The sequence below is a fragment of the Corythoichthys intestinalis genome, chromosome 3 (genome assembly GCF_030265065.1).
Source record: "Corythoichthys intestinalis isolate RoL2023-P3 chromosome 3, ASM3026506v1, whole genome shotgun sequence".
NCBI classification, from domain to species: Eukaryota; Metazoa; Chordata; class Actinopteri; order Syngnathiformes; family Syngnathidae; genus Corythoichthys; species Corythoichthys intestinalis.
In genome coordinates this window covers 50,508,584-50,531,736 of record NC_080397.1, presented here as the reverse complement: position 1 = coordinate 50,531,736, position 23,153 = coordinate 50,508,584, and the positions used below count along the sequence as shown (strand labels likewise).

General features: G+C 40.9%; 1 protein-coding gene across 4 annotated transcripts in view; it reads left to right on the top strand.

The window, feature by feature from the left end:
• Positions 1-23,153, top strand: part of agtpbp1 (ATP/GTP binding carboxypeptidase 1) — a 108,878-nt gene that overhangs the window by 64,236 nt on the left and 21,489 nt on the right. For all 4 annotated transcript variants that reach the window (XM_057831987.1, XM_057831985.1, XM_057831986.1 and 1 more), the window contains exons 18-24: positions 1,246-1,333; positions 10,761-10,905; positions 10,988-11,138; positions 17,052-17,232; positions 17,294-17,423; positions 19,827-19,958; positions 21,954-22,130. In XM_057831987.1, coding sequence (XP_057687970.1) covers positions 1,246-1,333; positions 10,761-10,905; positions 10,988-11,138; positions 17,052-17,232; positions 17,294-17,423; positions 19,827-19,958; positions 21,954-22,130 — 1,004 coding nt within the window. The remainder of the gene's footprint in view (positions 1-1,245; positions 1,334-10,760; positions 10,906-10,987; positions 11,139-17,051; positions 17,233-17,293; positions 17,424-19,826; positions 19,959-21,953; positions 22,131-23,153) is intronic.

The following is a 23,153-nucleotide window of genomic DNA, read 5'->3' as shown; positions in this document are numbered from 1 at the left end:
ATAATAGAGTGAAGACAGCTGTGGCAGCTGTGAACAAATGCTGTTTTTGTGTTTAATTTGGTGGGTGGCGGCTTATAGTCAGGTGCGCCTTATTGTCAGAGAATTACGGTATCTATACTTTTTATTCCACTACTATTCAAATTGTCATCTGGGTTACTTTTGTTTCACTTATTGTGAATTGATTGTTTCGTTTTCATTCCTATGGTGCGCTCGATAAGCCTCGTGCAACTATACCGTAATTGAGCAGTTGAGGCAGCCACACGAGTACAAGCAAGATTAGGCAGGCGAACAAGATATTGACCGATTAAAACCCCAGTGAGAGGAGCGCGCCTTCAGATGGGTGCTGCATACTTGTACAGTAGGTGGCGGTATGCACCTGATAGTTGCTTGCAAGCCACCATTAAGCTAAATTTAGGAGTTTTTTTAGGTTGTTAAGCTTCCGTTTATAGTAGAGTCAATTTTATTGCTTGTTTTTTCCATTCTGCACAGTTTTAAATAAAATTGAGCAGTCAATGAATTTTCTGGTTCTTTGAATATTGGCTCAGATCTGTGTGTGTCAATTTTAGTAAGTATTTTTTCTTAGTTACTTGTACTTTTACTTAAGTAATGTTTTGCTTCTGTACCTGTACTTTTACTTAAGTAAAAAAGTCAGTACTTCATCCACCACCTTGTGGCAGTGTAATACGTGTATATGGATATTCAGGACCTGGGGTTAGCAGTCATTCTTCAGAGGATAAAGAAAATAAAAAAGGAAGTGAGTTGTTATATTATCTATGTTTTTGTTTCTGTTCAAATGTGCTTTGCATAAATGGTTTTAATACTGGGTTACAAATGATTTTTATGTTCCTGTTGTGCCATTTTTCATTTTCTCTTGGATTAAAGGTAAACTGATTTCACTAATACAATGTGTTTCTCTTAGTTTTATGCATATTTTGACAGTAAACCTCGACTGAGTTTGGGAAAAATGAAGCCTCTAATTGGGATAATTCTTAAGTCAAAACAAACAACAGTCTGTTATAATTCTCTTTATAACAGACTGTTGTTTGTTTTGACTTGAGTTTCGTGTACTACCAGCATACAGCCCTCCTAGTCAGAGCAAAAAAAAATCAGCCGTATTATATGCTAAAAAAAAAAAAAAAAACCTTGCAAGTCGCGGCACCCATATCTCAAGGCACCCCTGTATATATGTGTGTGCGTGCATGAATGTGAGTATGTTAATGTCTGTGTCTATATGTGTGTGTTTAGGCATGCAGGCGCTGATGTACTCGGTTCAGGAGGCCATCAATGGCAGGCCTCGCTGGGTCAGAACAGGAACAGACGTCTGTTACTATAAGTAGGTCAGATTCATATAGCATAGAATACAGTGTCATAAATGCAATCCAGTGGAAAAGCATTTTAATATACAGTGGGGCAAATAAGTATTTAGTCAACCACCAATTGTGCAAGTTCTCCTACTTGAAAAGATTAGAGAGGCCTGTAATTGTCAACATGGGTGAACCTCAACTGTGGGAGACAGGACACGGGGAAAAAAATAGAAAATCACATTGTTTGATTTTTAAAGAATTTATTTCCAAATTAGAGTGGAAAATAAGTATCTGGTCACCTACAAACAAGCAAGATTTCTGGCTGTCTTCTTCTAACGAGGTCTTATGAGGCTCCACTCGTTACCTGTATTAATGGCACCTGTTTTAAGTCATTATCGGTATAAAAGACACCTGTCCACAATCTCAGTCAGTCACACTCTAATGTCCACTCTGGCCAAGACCAAAGAGCTGTCGAAAAACACCAGAGACAAAATTGTAGACCTGCACCAGGCTGGGAAGACTCAATCTGCAATAGGTAAATCGCTTAGTGTAAAGAAATCAACTGTGGGAGCAATTATTAGAAAATGGAAGACATACAAGACCACTGATAATCTCCCTCGATCTGGGGCTCCATGCAAGATCTCACTCTGTGGCGTCAAAATGATAACAAGAACGGTGAGCAAAAATCCCAGAGCCACACGGGGGGGGGCCTAGTGAATGACCAAGAGAGAGCTGGGACCACAGTAACAAAGGCTACCATCAGTAACACAATGTGCCTCCAGTTACTCAAATCCTGCACTGCCAGATGTGTCCCCCTGCTGAAACCAGTACACGTCCAGGCCCGTCTGCGGTTCGCTAGAGAGCATTTGGATGATCCAGAAGAGGACTGGGAGAATGTGTTATGGTCAGATGAAACATAAATAGAACTTTTTGGTAGAAACACAGGTTCTCATGTTTGGAGGAGAAAGAATACTGAATTGCATCCGAAGAACACCATACACACTGTGAAGCATGGGGGTGGAAACATCATGCTTTGAGGCTGTTTTTTCTGCAAAGGGATGAGGACGACTGATCTGTGTAAAGCAGACAGTTCCAAAGTCTAGCCCGGGGGCCAAATGTGGCCCGTGGTCAAATTTCATCTGGCCCCCAACCTCTGTCATAAAATCAATAACGTCTGACCCGCACACAGACTTAATAAATTGGTCAGCAGTACTGCTACCAGAATATGAAGTAGCTTACACACTAAATGCTGCTCCTCATTTACCCACTAAAAGGCAGCAGCACTCTAAGCAACATTACCCCGTGTGACCCTTTACTTCCAATATTTTTCTAAAATGGCGATAATCAACAAAAAAAAAAAGAAAGTTGACTGCGACGGCCGACGCTTCTAGGACAGGTGGAAATTAGACTATTTCTTCACTAAAATACGCAAAAACTGTGTGTGCTCATTTGCAAAGAGACAGCCGCTGTTTTGTAAAAAGTTCAATGTGAGGCGATATTACCAAACTTGACACGCTGAAATGTGCGACAAGATGACAGGGAAGATACGCAGCAAGAAATTAAAGCAACTTGAAGCTAGTTTAATTTCACAGAGTCAGTATTTCGCAAGAGCTCGAGAGTCGAAATTGCGAGATTGTTGAAATTATTCATTTAACAAAATAATAAAGCAAATGTGACATACAGAATGGCTTGTGTGACGGAGTAGCCCCGTCAGATCCCGGGGAGACTCGGCGTCCGCAATATAACGCGTGAGACACGGTGGACTCGGCGTTATCAATAGTATTCATTTTGACACAATATTGCTCATTTTGACTCACACACACGTGCGCACGTACATTCACACCGTACCTGTTGAACTTGTAAGGCATCGCGGGGGTCTGGGGTGCACACTAGACTGCCGCCACAACATCGTTATGCCGTACTCACTCTTAACAAACATTTCCAAAGGTAGTCACCCTCCATTCACGTGCTGAACTGTCAAAACAGAGCGCGGATTCACTTCCTGGTTTTATGACATCGCGAGCGGGCCGTCAGCGAGTGACGTCTCAATACGGCTTGAGTTTTTGGCCATCGTAAATTTATTTTTCTTTCCAAATGTTTTTTCGGTATGGTAGTACCAGTATTTAGTTTATTGTATTTTTCTTTAATTTATAGTGAAGCTAATATTGAACAAACTGGAGTTGTTGAACAGAAAACTAAACTTTTTGAGTTAATTGGCTGAAGGGGAGGGGCCAGGAGAAATATAAGGACAGACCTACCTTTCCTACCTCAGTCATTTGGAGTCACGCAGTGGTGCAGATCAGGTAACAGACCTTTTTATTTTATTTGTCATGCAATTAATGTTTTTGTAAATATGGTGAATGTTGGATTAACTTTTGTAAATAATCACTTTTGCACTTTGTCACAGAACACTGCTTGTTATTTGTTGGGAACGTCGTTAATAAAACACTTAAAAAAACATCATTCTGCTTCGGTTGCCATTTTTGGGAGCAAGAGCCCCGCCACATATGGTGGCAGTGGTGGGATGGCAAACCGAAGAAAACGACGTTCCCAACAGCGAAAGATGGAGGAGGAGGAAGACTTCTCAGTGGACCAGGGGGCTGCAGCAGCACAGCAACCCATAGGGGAGCTCCTTGGCCTCATGAAGGAGTTTATGGCGGGTCAGCAGAGGAGAGAGGAGGGGATGTTGGACGAGATACGCAACCTTCGTGTCTCGCTGAGACCAGCTACCCCGGCCTTTTCAGCGGAACATGACGGGTTATCCAGCGTGGGCAGCCCGCGGATGGCGCTGCCTACACCTGCCCAGTCAAGGCGGCCTCTGGGACAGTCCACGACATTGCGGGCGGGACCAGAAGAGGGCGCCGGAGACAACCTTCCACCGCCAAATATGGAGCCGAGGCCATATGCAGCTGAGCCGAAAATTCCGCCATATGAGAAGGGAGAAGACCTCGAGAACTACCTGTTACGTTTCGAAAGAATAGCGAAGACTTGGCGATGGCCAGAGACTGAGTGGGCATGCCGGCTTGTGCCACTTCTCTCGGGGAAAGCGCTGGAAGCATATACAGCCATGGATGAAGGGGAAGCACACCGCTACTCAGACCTAAAAGCAGCCCTGTTGGCCAAGTTCGACATTTCACCCGAAACCTACAGACAGCAGTTCCGCACCACCATGATTCCACCTGGAGAGACACCGACCGAGACCTACCACCGTTTAAAAGGCCTTTACCGAAGATGGGTGCGTCCAGACCAGCTCACCAAGGAGCAAATCGGGGAGCTCGTTATGCTGGAGCAGCTGCTTCGTGTCCTGCCTGCTGACGTCCGCACCTGGGTCCGAGAGCATGAACCTGACGATGGTCTGACTGCAGCAAAGTTGGCACTGCAGTATCAAAACGCTCGTCGGGGAGGAGTTCCACGACCCACCAGCTCAGCACCTAGACCTGCCCAGCAGTTTACACCAGCACGACATACGAGGGAGCCTATGAACAACTCGCGAGGTACACCCAACTCTGCTTCAAACCAGCCTGGGATGGGTAAGCCCTTTATTTGTTATTACTGCCAGCAACAGGGACATAAAGCTTCTGTGTGCCCAGTACGAAGGGATAAGCTAACTGGGGCCTGTTACGCGCCTCGTGCAGAGGGTAGACGGTTAACTAACCAGGATTCGAACAAGCATGTATTAAAAATTGTGACTTTAAACGGCCAGCCAGTGACAACACTGCTGGACAGTGGGAGTATTGCCTCACTGGTAAAAAAGAACTTGGTTCCACTGACCTGTATAGACTATAACAAAAAAACTGATATTGTATGTGTTCATGGTGATAGTCATACATATCCCAAAGCAGAAGTGACTGTAAGAATTGATGGACAATCTTACTTGATGACTGTTGCAGTAGTGGAAAATTTACCAGTTGACCTGGTCCTTGGTACAGATTTCCCTGTACTGTTAGAACTTTTGAAAAATGAAAAAGGGGGAGTGAATGGGTTGAATAACCATGGTTTCTGTCCGGTTGTAACACGGTCTCAAACAAAAATGGGCTTAGAGCCCTTACCAAATTTAGATGACAGCATCTGTGAAGGAGGCCTCAAAGGGCCCAGAAAGTCCAAACGCCAGAGGCGAATCGAAAAGCAGCTTAAACTAAGTGGCTCAGACGCTAGCGACTTGAATATTGAGGAGGGGTGGAAGATACCCGAGAATATTTCAGAGTTGCAAAGACAGGATAAAACCCTACAAAACTGTTTTAAGAACGTGAATGCTAATGCTATTGCTAATTCTAGTGCCACGGGCAAAGAACAGTTTATTCTCATCAATGATTTATTATACATTGTTAACGATACTCAAAAACGTCTGGTGATTCCTGCGTCCTGTCGGCAGATAGTCATGCACGTTGCACACACTCTCCCGTGGGCTGGACATCTTGGGCGTCACAAAACATATTTGCGCGTGAGTGCTCGGTTTTATTGGCCAGGCATGTATAATGACATACAAACATATTGCACCACATGTCCGACCTGCCAAAAAACATCGTCACCTCGCAGATCTGACAGGGCTCTCCTTCATCCACTGCCGATAATATCCACACCATTTCGCCGAATTGCCATGGACATTGTTGGACCGTTGGTCAGAAGTGCTCGGGGCCATCAGTACATTCTCGTAATCTGTGACTATGCCACTAGATATCCCGAAGCCTTTCCATTACGTACCATTACTGCTCCAGCTGTCCTCCATTGCCTCGTTCAGTTATTCTCCCGAGTCGGGATCCCCGATGAAATCCTGACTGACCAGGGAACCAATTTCACTTCACGTCTCTTACAATTATTTCATAAACAGTTAGGGATCACAGCGTTGCGCACCACACCTTATCATCCGGAAACAGACGGCCTGGTCGAGAGATTCAACCAAACGCTCAAGAGGATGTTGCAGAAATTTGTTGGCGACACCGGTAGCGATTGGGACAGATGGCTGCCATTCCTTTTATTCGCCTACCGAGAGGTACCTCAGGCATCCACTGGATTCTCTCCCTTCGAGCTATTGTATGGATGGGACGTGCAGGGACCCTTGGACTTGCTGAGCAAAACATGGGCGGCAATGGAGTCCAAAGCCAGTGAGAGGGGAATCGTCCAGTATGTGCTGCAAATGAGGGATCGGCTGTCCGACTATCTCGAGGAGGCTGAAGAGAACCTGAAAGAGGCGCAAAAGAAACAAAAACTATGGTATGACCAACAAGCCAGACACCGTGACTTCCATCCGGGCCAGAAAGTATTGTTGTTGCTTCCATCATCCAACAGCAAGTTATTGGCAAAATGGCAAGGCCCCTACACCATCCTGCGACGAATGGGACCAGTCACCTACGAAATACATCAGCCAGACAAGAAAAAGACCAAGCAGACCTACCACGTGAACCTGCTGAAGGAATGGAAGGCGGCTTCTCCAGAAAATCCAGACATCACCTGTTTAGTGAGGAAAATGGACGTGGATGATGAAGATCCTGGTGTTCCTGTAGTCAACGATCCATCTGACCCTCACATAGCTCACCTCTCAGTTGACCAAGCTGCCGACCTTCAGAACATCTTCGAGGAAATACCATCCATCTTCAGGGCGGAGCCTGGCAGGACCACCGTAACCCAGCATGGAATCCGGTTGAAGGACACCAACCCCATTCGTCAACGCCCATACCGGATCCCCCAGCAACTGACAGAACAGCTGAAGCAGGAGGTGGAGTCGATGCTGACACTGGGAGTCATTGAGCCATCAACATCAGAGTGGTGCAGTCCGGTCGTTATTGTCTTTAAGAAGGACGGTTCTTTGCGCATCTGCATTGATTTCCGAAAGCTGAATTCCATCTCTGCTTTTGATGCTTATCCTATGCCAAGAATAGATGACCTTTTAGATCGCATTGGCTCAGCATCTTTCATTACGACCCTGGACTTGTGTAAAGGCTACTGGCAGGTACCGCTAGAAGCCTCCAGCCGACCATATACAGCTTTCCGAACACCTACCGGCCTGTATCAATTTACAGTAATGCCATTTGGCCTGCATGGCGCCCCAGCAACCTTCCAACGCCTCATGGACAGAGTTCTTCTAGGCTGTGAAACATTCAGTGCAGCTTACCTGGATGATGTGGTGATTTTCAGTAGCACATGGGAAGAACATCTCAAACACCTGAGGGTAGTATTAGGGAAGATCAAGGAGGCGGGGCTGACTTTAAATGTATCCAAATGTGAGTGGGCACGCCAGGAAACCCGATACCTGGGGTATCAACTGGGCGGAGGAGAGGTACGACCCCAAATTGACAAGGTGGAAGCAATTCAGAGGTGTCCTCGTCCTCGCACGAAAAAGGAGGTGCGATCCTTCCTTGGCCTTGCGGGATGGTATCGCAGGTTCGTCCCACAGTTTGCCACAATCGCTGCCCCACTCACTGCTCTGACTACAAAGGACAAAAAGAATCCAGTGACGTGGACAAGGGAGTGTGAAACTGCCTTTGAAAACTTAAAAACACTCCTCTGTTCATCTCCAGTGTTGCGCAGTCCTGATTTTAACAATCGCTTCTTGGTCCAGGTAGATGCTTCGGATGTTGGCCTCGGAGCAGTTCTTGCACAAGGTGACCCTGGAGCTGAGCAACCCATCCTGTACCTGAGCCGGAAACTGTTACCGCGTGAAGCCAGATACTCAGTGGTGGAAAAGGAGGGACTAGCCATCAAGTGGGCTCTGGAGAGCCTAAAATATTATTTATTGGGGAGAGAGTTTGATCTAGAGACAGACCATAGGGCCTTGACTTGGATCAACTCCATGAAAGACCATAACAGCCGGTTGACACGCTGGTACCTCTCGCTGCAGCCCTTCCAGTTCTCTGTCAAACACCGGTCTGGGAAATCGAACTTGGTAGCTGACTACCTCTCTAGGTTGCCAAGACTTTGTCAACCTTCGGGAGGAGGTGGATGGTGTGACGGAGTAGCCCCGTCAGATCCCGGGGAGACTCGGCGTCCGCAATATAACGCGTGAGACACGGTGGACTCGGCGTTATCAATAGTATTCATTTTGACACAATATTGCTCATTTTGACTCACACACACGTGCGCACGTACATTCACACCGTACCTGTTGAACTTGTAAGGCATCGCGGGGGTCTGGGGTGCACACTAGACTGCCGCCACAACATCGTTATGCCGTACTCACTCTTAACAAACATTTCCAAAGGTAGTCACCCTCCATTCACGTGCTGAACTGTCAAAACAGAGCGCGGATTCACTTCCTGGTTTTATGACATCGCGAGCGGGCCGTCAGCGAGTGACGTCTCAATACGGCTTGAGTTTTTGGCCATCGTAAATTTATTTTTCTTTCCAAATGTTTTTTCGGTATGGTAGTACCAGTATTTAGTTTATTGTATTTTTCTTTAATTTATAGTGAAGCTAATATTGAACAAACTGGAGTTGTTGAACAGAAAACTAAACTTTTTGAGTTAATTGGCTGAAGGGGAGGGGCCAGGAGAAATATAAGGACAGACCTACCTTTCCTACCTCAGTCATTTGGAGTCACGCAGTGGTGCAGATCAGGTAACAGACCTTTTTATTTTATTTGTCATGCAATTAATGTTTTTGTAAATATGGTGAATGTTGGATTAACTTTTGTAAATAATCACTTTTGCACTTTGTCACAGAACACTGCTTGTTATTTGTTGGGAACGTCGTTAATAAAACACTTAAAAAAACATCATTCTGCTTCGGTTGCCATTTTTGGGAGCAAGAGCCCCGCCACAGCTTGCTAAAATTTGCTTAAATATATCGTTCTACGTAAAACATTTTTACCTCACAAAATCTGGCCCCCATTGCAAAAATTTTGTACACCCCTGGTGTAAAGGATAGAATGAATGGGGCCATGTATCGAGAGATTTTGAGTGAAAATCACCTTCCATTAGCAAGGGCATTGAAGATGAGACGTGGCTGGGTCTTTCAGCATGACGATGATCCCAAACACACAGCCAGGGCAAAAAAAGGAGTGGCTTCGTAAGAAGCATTTCAAGGTCCTGGAGTGGCCTAGCCAGTCTCCAGATCTCAACCCCATTGAAAATCTGTGGAGGAAGTTGAAAGTCCGTGTTGCCCAACGACAGCCCCAAAACATCACTGCTCTAGAGGAAATCTGCATGGAGGAATGGGCCAAAATACCAGCAACATTGTGTGAAAAGCTTGTGAAGAGTTACAGAAAACGTTTGGCCTCCGTTATTGCCAACAAAGGGTACATAACAAAGTATTGAGATGAACTTCTGGTATTGACCAAATACTTATTTTCCACCACGATTTGCAAATAAATTCTTTAAAAATCAAACACCTCATGTTTGAGGTTTACCCATGTTGACAATTACAGGCCTCTCTAATATTTTCAAGTGGGAGAACAATTAGTGGTTGACTAAATACTTATTTGGCTCACTGTAACTAGAATTACAAGTAAAATTAAAACTATTTGATTTGAAATTACAGGTTTTACCTCCTTGTTATAATATGACTTGTTGGACAAAAATTCCATACAGATTTGCTCCCCCAAATTGCAATTTTTAATAGTCCATGTTTTATTGAACAATTTACTGTTTTTTTCTGACATTTTAACCTAATTTGATCTTAGATTACCACTTTGTTTTAGTAAAATGTACTTTTCTCTTGTACTACTTGACTTCTCAAAGCGATAGTCTTTATTTGCCTTAACATTACAATTCTATTTACATGAAAATATAACTTGTTTCATCCTCATATACAACTTCATAACCAAAAAGAAACATCCTTTATTTTTCTGGCAAAATTTACGACAGCTTTTCCTTTGATCACCTACAATGATAACTCTTTAAAGCAACACTAGGTTATTTTTTTAACCTTTATAATAATATATGTCGACTGACAACTAGTTGAATGACACCTCTTTTATATCTTGAGGGGATCTGTATCGCTTTCACCGGTACTAATTAACTTTGAGGAGGGTGGAAGGAACCCTGCCACACAAGAAAAACTACAAATGTGCTGATATGTCACTTCCCCCAAAAGCGCTGGACCTCATGGGAAACGCAGTCTTCCTTAAGGCAAAACACTACCGCTTGTGTCCACTGGCGTCGCTAAAATCGACCAAAACTGAAAAGTTACCAAGTGTTGCTTTAACAATTAATTAATTAAAAATTGTATTCTATTCACTTGGCAACTTTAATGGCATTAAATCATGCCTTTTCTGGTAAAATAACAACTTTCCCACTTAAAATTCATTTGTTTTTTTAAATTTCATTTTTGTTTTAATTGTAGTCTGACTTCATTTTTGCGAAAATTGCGACTTGAGTGGTATACACTCTTAACATATCCAACATATAAGACGCTAATGTTTTTCAGTCTTCTTTCATAGCAGAAAAAAAAGAGAAAATGTATACGTTTTTTTGCTTGTTTTTTTAGACATTTATTTTGACTTTTTTTTTTTTGTGACCCTAGGAACCATTTTGCTAGGAGTTCCACCGCAACTGGTGGTCAGAAAGGGAAATCCTACTACACAATGACTTTCAGCACCATCTTCAGCCACAAGGATGACGTCTGCTATTTTTCCTATCACTACCCTTACACGTATTCCTCGTTGAAGGTACCGTTGTGACAGATTTCTTCTTGCTTGTGGAATTTTTACAGAGTGTATAAGGCAATTTTGTTCCATTTTATATTTGCAGATGCACTTGTCAAAGTTAGAGGCTATGAAGGCGCCTGGAATTTACCTGAGACAGGACGTCCTGTGCGAGACGCTGGGGGGAAACAGCTGCCCGCTCCTCACCATCACCGCCATGCCAGAGTCGAACTCTAGTGATCACATCTGCCAATTTCGTGAGTTGGCCACGCAAACCTTTTTCTAGGTTTCTTTTTGGCTAAATAAAATGAGGACGTTTACGTCGTAGTATTACAACTGTATTTAGCCTAAAATTAAAGATGTTTCGTCTTGTAATTTTATGAATGTAATTAAAAAAAAAAAAAGACAATTTTATTCACTTTAGCACATTTTCTGTAATGGTTTGAAATTGAAACTTTTGTTCCCTTGAAGCAACAATAGGTAACTTTTCAACCTATATAAAATATTTTCATAACATTTGTGATAATATGCAGACTGACAACTTGTTGGATGACACCTCTTTTATATCTTGAGGGGGTCTGTAATGCTTTCACTGGCACTAATTAACTTTGAGGAGGGTGGCTGGAACCCTGCTACACATAAAAACTACAAATGTGCTGACTGCTTTACGACATACAGTGGGGAGAACAAGTATTTGATACAACGATGAGAACGCTATAATGCAAATTCTGCAAAGACGGCAACAAAAAAGGAGGCTACCAGGATACTCAAGAATAAACATTGGCCCGGCTTTCACTCGCTGCCGTAACGATGAGTCCGGGTGGTGGTGTTAGCTAGGGTTGTGCATCGAGCACTCCGATGCTCCCGGAACCGTTCAAATTTTAAAATTTCAATTCCATGATTCGATGCCCTGACCGCTGATTGGAAAAAAAAATTGCTGCGGAACACCACGAAGAAAAAGCCACAAGAACCGTGTGTTTGTGCATTGCAACTTGATTTCAACCATGGACATGTTACGGTGGTGCTCAAAAGTTTGGCTTAACTTCACAAAGAAAAATGATGAGTCAGCTCAGTGCAACATTTGCAACACAGCTATATCATGCAAAGATGCTTACACGACCAATATGATTAAACATCTCCGGCTTCATGAAATACAAGTGCTGAGTAGTGCATAGCTGGGTGCCGCGTATTTGACACGCTGCGTCGGTCTTCTAACCAGTCAGAATCAGGGAAGTAAAACAATAAATTACGTCTCTCCTCTGCTGCCCCCGCGACCCAACCCCGAATTAAGCGGGAGATGATGGATGAATGGAAGGAAGGAAGGAATAGTAGGAAAATAAGTCATATTACGTTGGGCTACAGTAGTCAGCTACGTACTTTACGTAGCGCGTTGCCGCCTCTGTTAAAATCAACAGTAAAACCCTAAAAGCATCTTTTGTTATAAAATCGGTTTTACAAATAAGGAAATCCTTATTATTTTGCCTCATCTACATCAAATTATTATCAATAGAAGAATTTATACTAGGGCTGTCAAAATTACCGCGTTAACGGGCGTTAATTAATTTTTTAAATTAATCACGTTAAAATATTTGACGCAATTAACGCATGCCCTGAATGACCTGCTCACGCATGGCCTCAAACAGATTACAATGACGCCGTTTATGGACATTAAGAGTGAAGAGAATGCCACCGGCCGCTTGGGGGCAGCGCTGTTCCATACTAATGTTATCCCTTCTACTAGTGGGAGAATTAGTAGTTGTGAGACGTTTATGCTGTTACATTGTGTTATTTGTGCTCCACGCATATTTCTGTTTTCTTTCTTTTAGTGGCAATTGTGTGTCTCTTGTTGTATTTTGGGTAAGATATGTACAGAGATATATATGTTGTAAAGGCGAGTGGACACAGGCGTTCTTTGGACCGCGACGTTTACTGGCATAAGCCTTGGTAACTCCTTCACAACAAACATAAGTATCATTTAGTGAAAACACAACAAAAATAATATTCCTATCTCTCAAAAAAAAAAAATGTTCGCAAAAAGAAAAGCACTTCAGTCTGTAGCAATGAGGCCCTATTCTCACACAGTTAAACAACAATGCAAAGTGAACTGGCATGAACTGGCAACTTACTCAGACTTTAGTCACTCTATTCTTATTATTGTTATTTTTATTCTTATTATTATAATATTAACTCTACTTTTGATTGAAAATTTTACAAATTTTATTAAAACGAAAACATGAAGAGGGGTTTTGATATAAATTTACTATAACTTGTAACTATAACATTTATCTTTTAAGAACTGCAAGTCTTTCTATCCGTGGATCGCTTTAACAGAAAGAATGTTAATAATGCCATTTGTGGATTTATTGTTATAATACACAAATACAGTACTTATGTACAGTATGTCGTATGTATACATCCGTCTTGTGTCTTATCTTTCCATTCCAACAATAATTTACAGAAAAATATGGCATATTTTCAGAGATGGTTTGAATTGCGATTAATTACGATTAATTACGATTTATTAAATTTTAAGCTGTGATTAACTTGATTAAATTTTTTAATCGTTTGACAGCCCTAATTTATACTAATACTTCGTCGTAGGTAAGGTACAGTACATGTATGTAAAGTGGGTAGCGGCTAACAGCTACCTTACTCCTACGTAATATTTGTGCCTTTTTGCACTTTTTCATATTTATGCGCTCAAGCTTAATCTACACCCAGTGACCGTGTGTTCTTCACTGCAGGAGACACTGTCCAGAACGCTCACGCTTACTGCCTGAGAAGGCAGATATGATCATTTTCCTCAACAAAAACTGTTTCTGATTTTATACTCTACCTGCTGTTAATCTAGACTGGGTTTTACAAGTTGTTTTTTTGTTTGTTTGTTTGATATTCTGCACCAGGTTAGCCCATTAGTGGGTGCTCAATAACATGTAAAAATGCCTGCAGCATACAAAACATAGGCAAAAGAATATGTGTAAATGTTCTCTCCGTGAGCCTTTGAAAAATAAATATCTTTGTGAAAGTGCACTCCTGTGGAAAGAAACTTCATCATATTCAAGTTCAAAGACTGATATTTATATATAAGTTAAAAATATCTCTGTGAGAAATTCATAGTTAATTGAAAGTTCATATAATTTAAAAAATAATCAAGAAGTTATGAAAGTAATATAAACTATGCAATTTTTTAAACCCTGCCTTTTAAAAGAATCGGAATCGAGAATTGTTTGGAACTGGAATCGGAACGTGGAATCTGAGTCGGAACCGTTAAATTCAAACGATGCCCAACCCTAGTGTTAGCTTCACTAAGCCACAAGGTTGCTAACCGTCATATGCTATTGTTTAGCCACAACTGAATTCATTACCTTTTTTTATTCATCCTTCACACAGCTGCTGAAAACAGAAATGTCGTTTAATACATCTGCAGGCGACCTGGTAAGTGGGTGTTGACGCGGTTGGGACGGGGGATTAGCCACACTAAGCCACAAGGTTGCTAACACTCATATGCTATTGTTTAGCCACAAGTGGATTCATTACCTTATTACAGTTCATCCTTCACACAGCCGCTGGAAACAGAAATGTCGTTCAATCCATCTGCAGGCGACTAGGATATGATTTTATGACACTGTGCGGGTGTGTGCTAGTCCTCATGGTCTTCCTTAAAGAGCATACGACAGGAGAAAAAAAAAAGTCTTAAATAGCATTATTATGTGAATTAGAATCATATTTTGAGACTATTTGACTATATACAACAATTTAGCAAAGCGCAGATGACGAGAAATTAGTCTTTTAAATTTCATTGTTTCAGTCTCTCTACTCCAATATTTTTACAGGATATTCTTTTTATCCAAGTATTTTTCCCCAATAGCTAAATAAATGGCTTGAGAAGGACCAGTCAGCCCGTCGCGGGGGAACTACTCACAACGAGGAAAATGCGACGAAGAGAGCTGCAAAATGTCATTGTTTCAGTCTCTTCACTTCAATATTTTTACAGGATATTCTTTTTATCCAAGTATTTTCCCCAATTGCTAAATAAATGGCATGGTCATGACAAATAACAGTCTTGTGCTAAATGGAATATGAAATAATAAAAATGCACTTATTCAGGACAACATGGCAAAATTACTCCATAATGGTCAAAACTGTCGACTTCACCTTTACTGTCGCACTTCCCGAACAATATTTTATGACACCTAAATCGGACATATGTCATTTCCCTTCCCCTGCTTTGGAGAATGTAAACAAACCAAGAGGCGTGAAAGCTGGCTGACATGCTAACCAGAACCGAGTGATGTTTCAAAGTCTTCGAAGTGGAAAATCACACATAACTAGCTCGGATGTTTTGACATGACGACTGGGTTGTCGATTGTCTTCGCCGGAGAACAATTTACAGCTCGTTCCCCGGAGGAGGGTGGCTGCAGTTGTTGTGCAGCTAACGTGCAGCTAATGTGCATGAGGAGAGCTTTTTACCTGCCTATCAATGATCAAACGTAAGTAGTCCTTAATTTAAAGAAAGTTTGTAGTATTTACTTTGTAATCACTGTATTCGCGGCTATTTTTAACTCGGTCGGAAAAATTTGACAGAACACCGGGCACATGAGCACAGTTAGCCGAATATAGTGCTCTCCCGGCGGATGGATGTGCGACAAGCCGCCAGTGTTGTGCCGAAAAATAGCCGCCCCGCATGCATGTCACCCACAAAATGCAAGCCACCTACATATTAAAATAATCCAAGCGGTCCATATCATTCAGGAGCATAAAATACCGCGTGAATTATGAAATAAACATGCTTTTTCGTGTCACATGCACTTTAAGGCCAAACACTACCGCTTTTGTCCACCGGTGTCGCTAAAATAAACCAAAACTGAAAGGTGACCTCGTGTCGCTTTAAAGTTATCCTCATTTTCTTCTAGGTGTTATTAAATGACAATTTTGTTGATTTTCAACTTTGTTCCTATTAATTCTTTACTCTTGTCATGTCGCATATTTATTTGTCTTAAATGTATTACTTCATTAACATTGAATTACAATTTTTTTCCCATGCAGCTAGGACTATTTAGCTCATAATTTTCTTTTAAAAGTACAGTGGTACCTCTACATACGAAGTTAATCCGTTCCAGGACCTTGTTTGTAAGTCGAAATGGTCGTATGTCGAGCAGGATTTTCCCATAGGAATACATTATAATTCCATTAATTCGTTCCACAGCCCAAAAACCTGCACTAAATCCTTAAAAAATACTGCTGGTGCTATTACAAATGGCAATTACACGTAGCAAAACAAATAAATTATAAATCAAAATTGGAATAATGTAATAAAAAGAATAATAATAATTCCAGTAATAGTGTAACGAATCGGGTTCTAATAAGGCGGACGTTTTTTTGTGTACCTGAACGCACCGCGGGGCTCACGTGCCAGAGACGGACCGGTGAGCTTGAGTTTCACTTTCACTTTGAATGTTCTCTTGAAAACACCATCAATTGCGGCAGACAGCAGGCGTTTTGTGTTGAATAAGTTGTGAAAGAAATGATGAAAACGTGGCGAAGCTGGCGATTTCTTTGGAGACAATAAGAATTGTCAGCTTAATTTATAAAGACTGGCGAACGATGGTCGGAGGAGGACCGTGGAGATGTATTGTTGAGCCATTTCACGGATGCCCACCCCACGCTCATATTTTTCTGTCATTTGCATCTTCATTTCGAAGGTAAGCATCAACTTTTTCCTTGTTTCACCACCTGTACCAACCTTTTCTGAAACCTGTGTTGATTTGTCACACAAGAAAATCCTCCGTGCATTCGTCTGCGGTGCTGCCATTGTCGTCGTATTTCGAGCATGTCGTCGGATGTAGAAACAAATGGCGAGTCAAATTTTACGTCGGATGTCGAAAAGTTCGTGTGTCGAAGCGATCGTATGTAGAGGTACCACTGTATGTCTTTACTCACATAAAAGGCAAACATTTATTTCCTCAGTACAAAGACTTTATTTGTGCCAAAAGAGCGACTATTTAATTATTAAGTTATTATTAACTATTAAGAGCGGATAATTTGAGTAATAAATAGGGATTTCCAATCAAGTCATTTTGACATGACCTAGTTTAGGAAGCGGTAAAACTAAACCTATGTAATCGGGACAACCCAAGTAATAAATAACTATGGATCTTTCCTTTGTGCAGGAAATCGTCCATTGATCTTTCTGTCAGCCAGAGTGCACCCTGGGGAAACCAATGCCAGCTGGGTGATGAAAGGCACACTGGAGTTCCTGATGGGCACCAGCCTGTTGGCGACCACGCTGAGAGAGGCTTACATCTTCAAGATTGTGCCCATGCTGAACCCTGACGGTGTCATCAACGGAAAGTGAGTGCGATAGTGTACAAAATGAGGGCTTCGACTTAAAAGTGCATTTGTCTTGCTGTAGTCATCGTTGTTCTCTGAGCGGGGAAGATTTGAATCGCCAATGGCAGCTTCCCAACCCCGAGCTGCACCCAACCATCTACCACACCAAGGGCCTGCTGCAATACCTCGCACACATTCAACGAGCACCACTGGTAACACGTTTTGTAATTTCAATGCGTAATATTATTTAGTGCAGTGTTTCCCAAACTTCAGCTCGCCAAGGCATATGTTTTACATTTGAAAAATCTGTCAGCAGACTACCAAACAAAATAACATGAGTCTGAAAAAAGTAAAAATACAGATCAATACAGACAGACCTGCGAATCAAGCCTGGACAAAAATGATAGTTCCTCTAGAAAAGACTTAAAATACTTTGACCATCGGGACAGATGCAGTACTTCTTTTGTGTTGATAGATGAGCAAAGTGCTAACTTGACTCAACAGTTGAATTCATTCTATGATCAGGCTTTGTAACTCATTCTGTTCTTAATGCAAATCAGCTTTGTTCTGAGTTGCAAGTTTTCTTCCTACAGTGAAGAAAATAAGCATTTGAACTAGGGCTGTCAAAATTATCGCCTTAACGGGCGGTAATTGATTTTTTAAATTAATCACGTTAAAATATTTGACGCAATTAATGCACATGCCCCGCTCAAACAGATTAAAATGACAGCACAGTGCAATGTCCACTTGTTACTTGTGTTTTTTGGAGTTTTTTCGCCCTCTGCTGGCGCTTGGGTACGACTGATTTTATAGGTTTCAGCACCTATGAGCATTGTGTAATTATTGACATCAACAATGGCGGACTACTAGTTTATTTTTTGATTGAAAATTTTACAAATTTTATTAAAACGAAAACATTAAGAGAGGTTTTAATATAACATTTCTATAACTTGTACTAACATTTATCTTTTAAGAACTACAAGTCTTTCTATCCATGGATCACTTTAACAGAATGTTAATAATGTTAATGCCATCTTGTTGATTTATTGTTATAATAAACAAATACAGTCCTTATGTACGTATGTTGAATGTATATATCCATCTTGTGTTGAATGTATATATCCATCTTATGTCTTAACTTTACATTCCGACAATAATTTACAGAAAAATATGGCATATTTTATAGATGGTTTGAATTGCGATTAATTACGATTAATTAATTTTTAAGCTGTAATTAATTTGATTAAAAATTGTATTCGTTTGACAGCCCTAATTTGAACACCTTCTTATTTTTCTAAGTTCTTCCACTTCAAATCATAGAGGAGTCTGAAATGTTCATTGAGGTGCATGTCCACTGTGAGAGAGATAATCTAAAAAGAAAAATCCAGAAATCACAATGAATGATTTTTAAAACAATTTATTTGTGTGATACAGCCGCAAATAAGTATTTGTACACCTGTCTATCAGCTAGAATTCTGACCCTGAAAGACCTGTTAGTCTGCCTATTAAAAGTCCACCTCCAGTCCATGTATTATGTATTATCCTGCATCAGATGCAACTGGTTAAGGTCGATGGCAGCATAAAGACACCTGTCCACCCCATACAATCAGTAAGACTCAAACATGTAACATGGTCAAGACCAAAGTGCTCTCCAAAGACACCAGGGGCAAAATTTTTCACCTCCACAAAGCTAGAAAGGGCTAAGGAGCTTGGCGAAAAAAGGTCCACTGTTGGAGCAATCATTAGAAAATGGAAGAAGCTAAACATGACAGTCAATCTCAATCGGAGTGTAGCCCCATGTAAGATATCCTCTTGGGGTCTCATTGATCCTAAAACAGGTGAAGAATCAGCCCGGAACTACACGACAGGAGTTGGTCAATGACCTGAAAAGAGCTGGGATCACCGTTTCCAAGGTTACTGTTGGTAATACACTAAGACGTCATGGTTTGAAATCATGCATGGCATGGAAGGTTTCCCTGCTTAAATCAGCACGTGTCAAGGGCCGTCTTAAGTTTGCCTATGACCATTTGGATGATGCAGAGGAGTCATGGGAGCAAGTTTTGTGGTCAGATAAGAACAAAATAGAACTTTTTGGTCCACTAACCGTGCTAGGAGGAAGAAGAATGATGAGTGCTATCCCAAGAACACCTTCTCTACTGTAAAGCATGGGGTTTGTAGCATCATGCTTTGGGGGCTTTGGGACAGGACGAGTGGACTGTTTTAAAGAGAGTATAACTGGGGGCCCTGTATTGTGAAATTTTGGGGAACAACCTCCTTCCGTCAGAGCAGTCAGAGCTATAGGAATGTAATTAATTATGTGTAATTAATTACATGTAATTGTAATTAAAATGTAATTACAAACAAAAGGCAACTGTACCAAATATTAACATTCATTTTCTGAGGCGTTCAAATACTTATTTAAAGCAGTATCACACAAATAAATCGTTAAAAAAACATAAATTGTGATTTCTCGATATTTTAGATTATTGCTCTCACAGTGGACGTGCACTTAAGATGAAATTTTCAGACCCCTCCATGATTTCTAAGTGGGAGAACTTGCAAAATAACAGGGTGTTCAAATACTTATTTTCTTAACTGTATGTGCATATTTTCAGGTTTTCTGTGACTACCATGGTCATTCCAGAAAGAAGAATGTCTTTATGTATGGCTGTAGTGTAAAGGAAACAATATGGCAGTCAAACATCAATGCCGCATCCAGTGATCTACAAGAGGACCTCGCATACAGGGTGCGCACGTACACACACACCTATGCACTAACACCCCAACACACATGCATAAACTCTCCTCAAGCACACACAGTAGTGTACTCCTCACTAGGTTTGGGAATATCTGACATGAAGCCGATTCGATATGTATCTAGATACACAGGTTACGATTCGATTAAAAAACAATACATTTTTAAGGCCGAGCGATTCGATACAGTTTAAGAATGATACGATTCGATACAGAGTGAAAACGATACGATGGTAAACATTTGTTGTGTGTGTTCGTACAGTGTTTTAAACATATAAAAAAGACCCCATTTCTAATAGCAAAATTAAACAACAAAATTTCATACCTATGTTGTTTTTTATGGAAAAAAAAAAAAAAGGCTTTCTATATGACCGTCATTTTGTTGGATGGGATTGATAATAAAATAAAACTCCAGTGACAGACAACAATAAAGTGCAGTAATTCAATTACTGTATTTCCTGGTGTTTTTAACACAAGAGGTAAGTAATTTAAGTGCACACTTTCAACGTAAACATCTTACACACACAAAAAAAATTATATGCAGCAGCTCTAGAAAAAAAAAAGAATTGCTAGTGTTATCATAAATAAATAATAAATTATGCTTTACGACTGGTATGATTGGGGGAATAAAAACATAGCATTTTAGACAGACGGGTCAATAATCATTACTTTAACTTTATACACAGCAAAGTCATTCACTTATGCCTGTGCTTCCACATCTTTTTATTCCTTATCACTGTCCATATCTTTTTTGAAGGGCAGATTTTTCTTGAGGAAGATCAACTAAACCACATGTTCATGTTTAAGTAGACTGCGTTTCGTGGAAACTGTTAGGTTTTGTGTTGGTTTTCTCCTAGTGTGACTTGTCCCTGTGATTGCCCATTGATTTCACCTGTTGTGCCTCCTATTGTATCCTCCAATCTGCATCCTCCTGTGCTCACCTGTTCCTCGTTGTGTCGTTACCACTTGTCTGTGTGTGTGTATATAAGCTCCCAGTTTCTTTTCACTCCTTGTTGCGTCATTGTCTATGTCAATGTCAATTTCGAAGTCCTGTTGAAGCCCTCGTGTATTAATCCCTCCGATAAAGTAAGTTTTGTTAGAACCTTGCATTTTTGATCCCCACTACTTTTGGTTGTACTTTGTGCTTTTGTTAGTTATTGTTAAAACGTTTTTTTTGAGTTCACCGCCACCTGCCTTTTGTTTCCCTGCATTTGGGTCCACACCACCTGCCTTCCCGCGTATCCCTGACAGAAACAAAATATCCAGAGGGTCGTGCTGCCCTTTCCACCATTGTAGTGGGTTATTTTTCAGGGTTAAAAACTTACGATCTCTGTACCGCTCCACACTTTACACTAGCTCTGTCCCATGCGAACAGATCTGGCTCCCTTCATCACTTCAAAGTCCGACTTTTGTTTTCCTGGGTGCGTTGAAATTCAAACGCTGCACGTCACTGGCGTCGGTGCTCAAACTGTCCATTGTTTTAGCATGTTGCTTCGTTGCCACTACAAGTTTCGTTTTGGGCTGTGAAGAAAACGCTACGGAGCGTGCGTTGCAGTGGTTTTGTTAGCTCTCGCGTTGTTATGACACGCCTGTGACGATCGGGTAATGACGGCGACTAGTAGAGGTTCTGCCGAAATGCATGGGAAGTTGAGGCAACCACGACTGTGAGTGGTGCTTGTCCATATTATATGCGTGCGGTCTCAAGCTAAGTGCACTGTGTGGTGAATGACACAAGCGCAGCATGTGAAGAAAAAGCTAAATTATCATATTAAGCAATGCATTGAACTAGGCATGAGAAGCCGATTCTTGTGCTCGCAATAACCGAATTCTATCTCTTCTATCGGTTCATTGAATATTTAATGGCTAATTACTGTCGAATTGTAAGTTTACTATCGATACAGCTGTATCTCTCACCTGTAAAACCGGATATCCGGTCGTATCGGTTTATCGTTCTCAAGCTTACTCCACACTATCCCCGATGTCTTCAGGCCCTTCCAAAGATCCTCTCCCAGATCGCGCCAGCCTTCAGCATGGCCAGCTGTAGTTTTGTGGTTGAGCGCTCCAAAGAGTCAACTGCGCGTGTGGTTGTTTGGCGGGAGATCGGCGTGCAGCGCAGCTACACCATGGAGAGCACTGTCTGTGGATGTGACCAGGGCAAATATAAGGTAACAACTCAGGCCCTCCTGTTGCTAAAGTACTTGTTGCTTGCTTTATTAAATGAATGGTTTGTTTCTTTTCCACGAAGGAGTTATGTGAGAAAAAGCAAACACAGTTGAAATTTTACAGTGACTGAAGTTGATAATCCCGGATGAATGAAACTAACATTGTCGAGGGAAAAAAAAAAATAATGTAATTTTATGGCCAATGAATTCATATGATAGGACAAAAATTTGATTTATAAAAACAGCTTTAATGAATAGGTGACTGAATTGATAATTCATAATCTATTTTATCTAAAGAGATGAGTAAGCTATCTAAACATGCACTAATAAGATAAAAGGTGTTGTTAAATTAGAATTATATACAATTTTACAAAAATTACGAGGCAGACAATTCAACCTCAATTCCAAGTTTGAATGATGTGTTAAACACAAATACAATACAATTAATTACAAATATACACAAATACATGACAAACAAAAGATATTTAATGTTCTTACTGATAAAAATGACTGTTTTTAGCAAATATTTGACTTAGAAATTTATGGCTGCGAGAAGTTAAAAAAAAAAAAAAAAGCTGTAATAGCAGCTATAAAGTTGTAAAGTATTTCAAATAAATAAAGCCATATTGTAAGGTGATGTAAATTATGAGAATTAAGTTGCAAACGTATATGAATAAAGCCAGAAATGAAGGACAAATGTCCCTTTTAAACTACAAGAAAAGAGTCACATGATGAGATCATAGCTTTATGAGAAAAACTAAAGACATTTAATGAAGATGAAGTTGTAATTTTAGGACAAATATGTAATGTGACAAGAAATGTGTTTTGGTAACACTTTATTTGAATTTATATTATGAAAGTGTCATAATATTATCATACAGTGGTATGCAAATGTTTGGGCACTCCTGATAATTTTCAAGATGTAAATCACTGATTGTTTAGAACAAAAATTTCAGTTCAATTAATATTATAGCAAATGAACACCGTAATATTTGAGAAGTGGAATGAAGTTCATGGGATTGAACA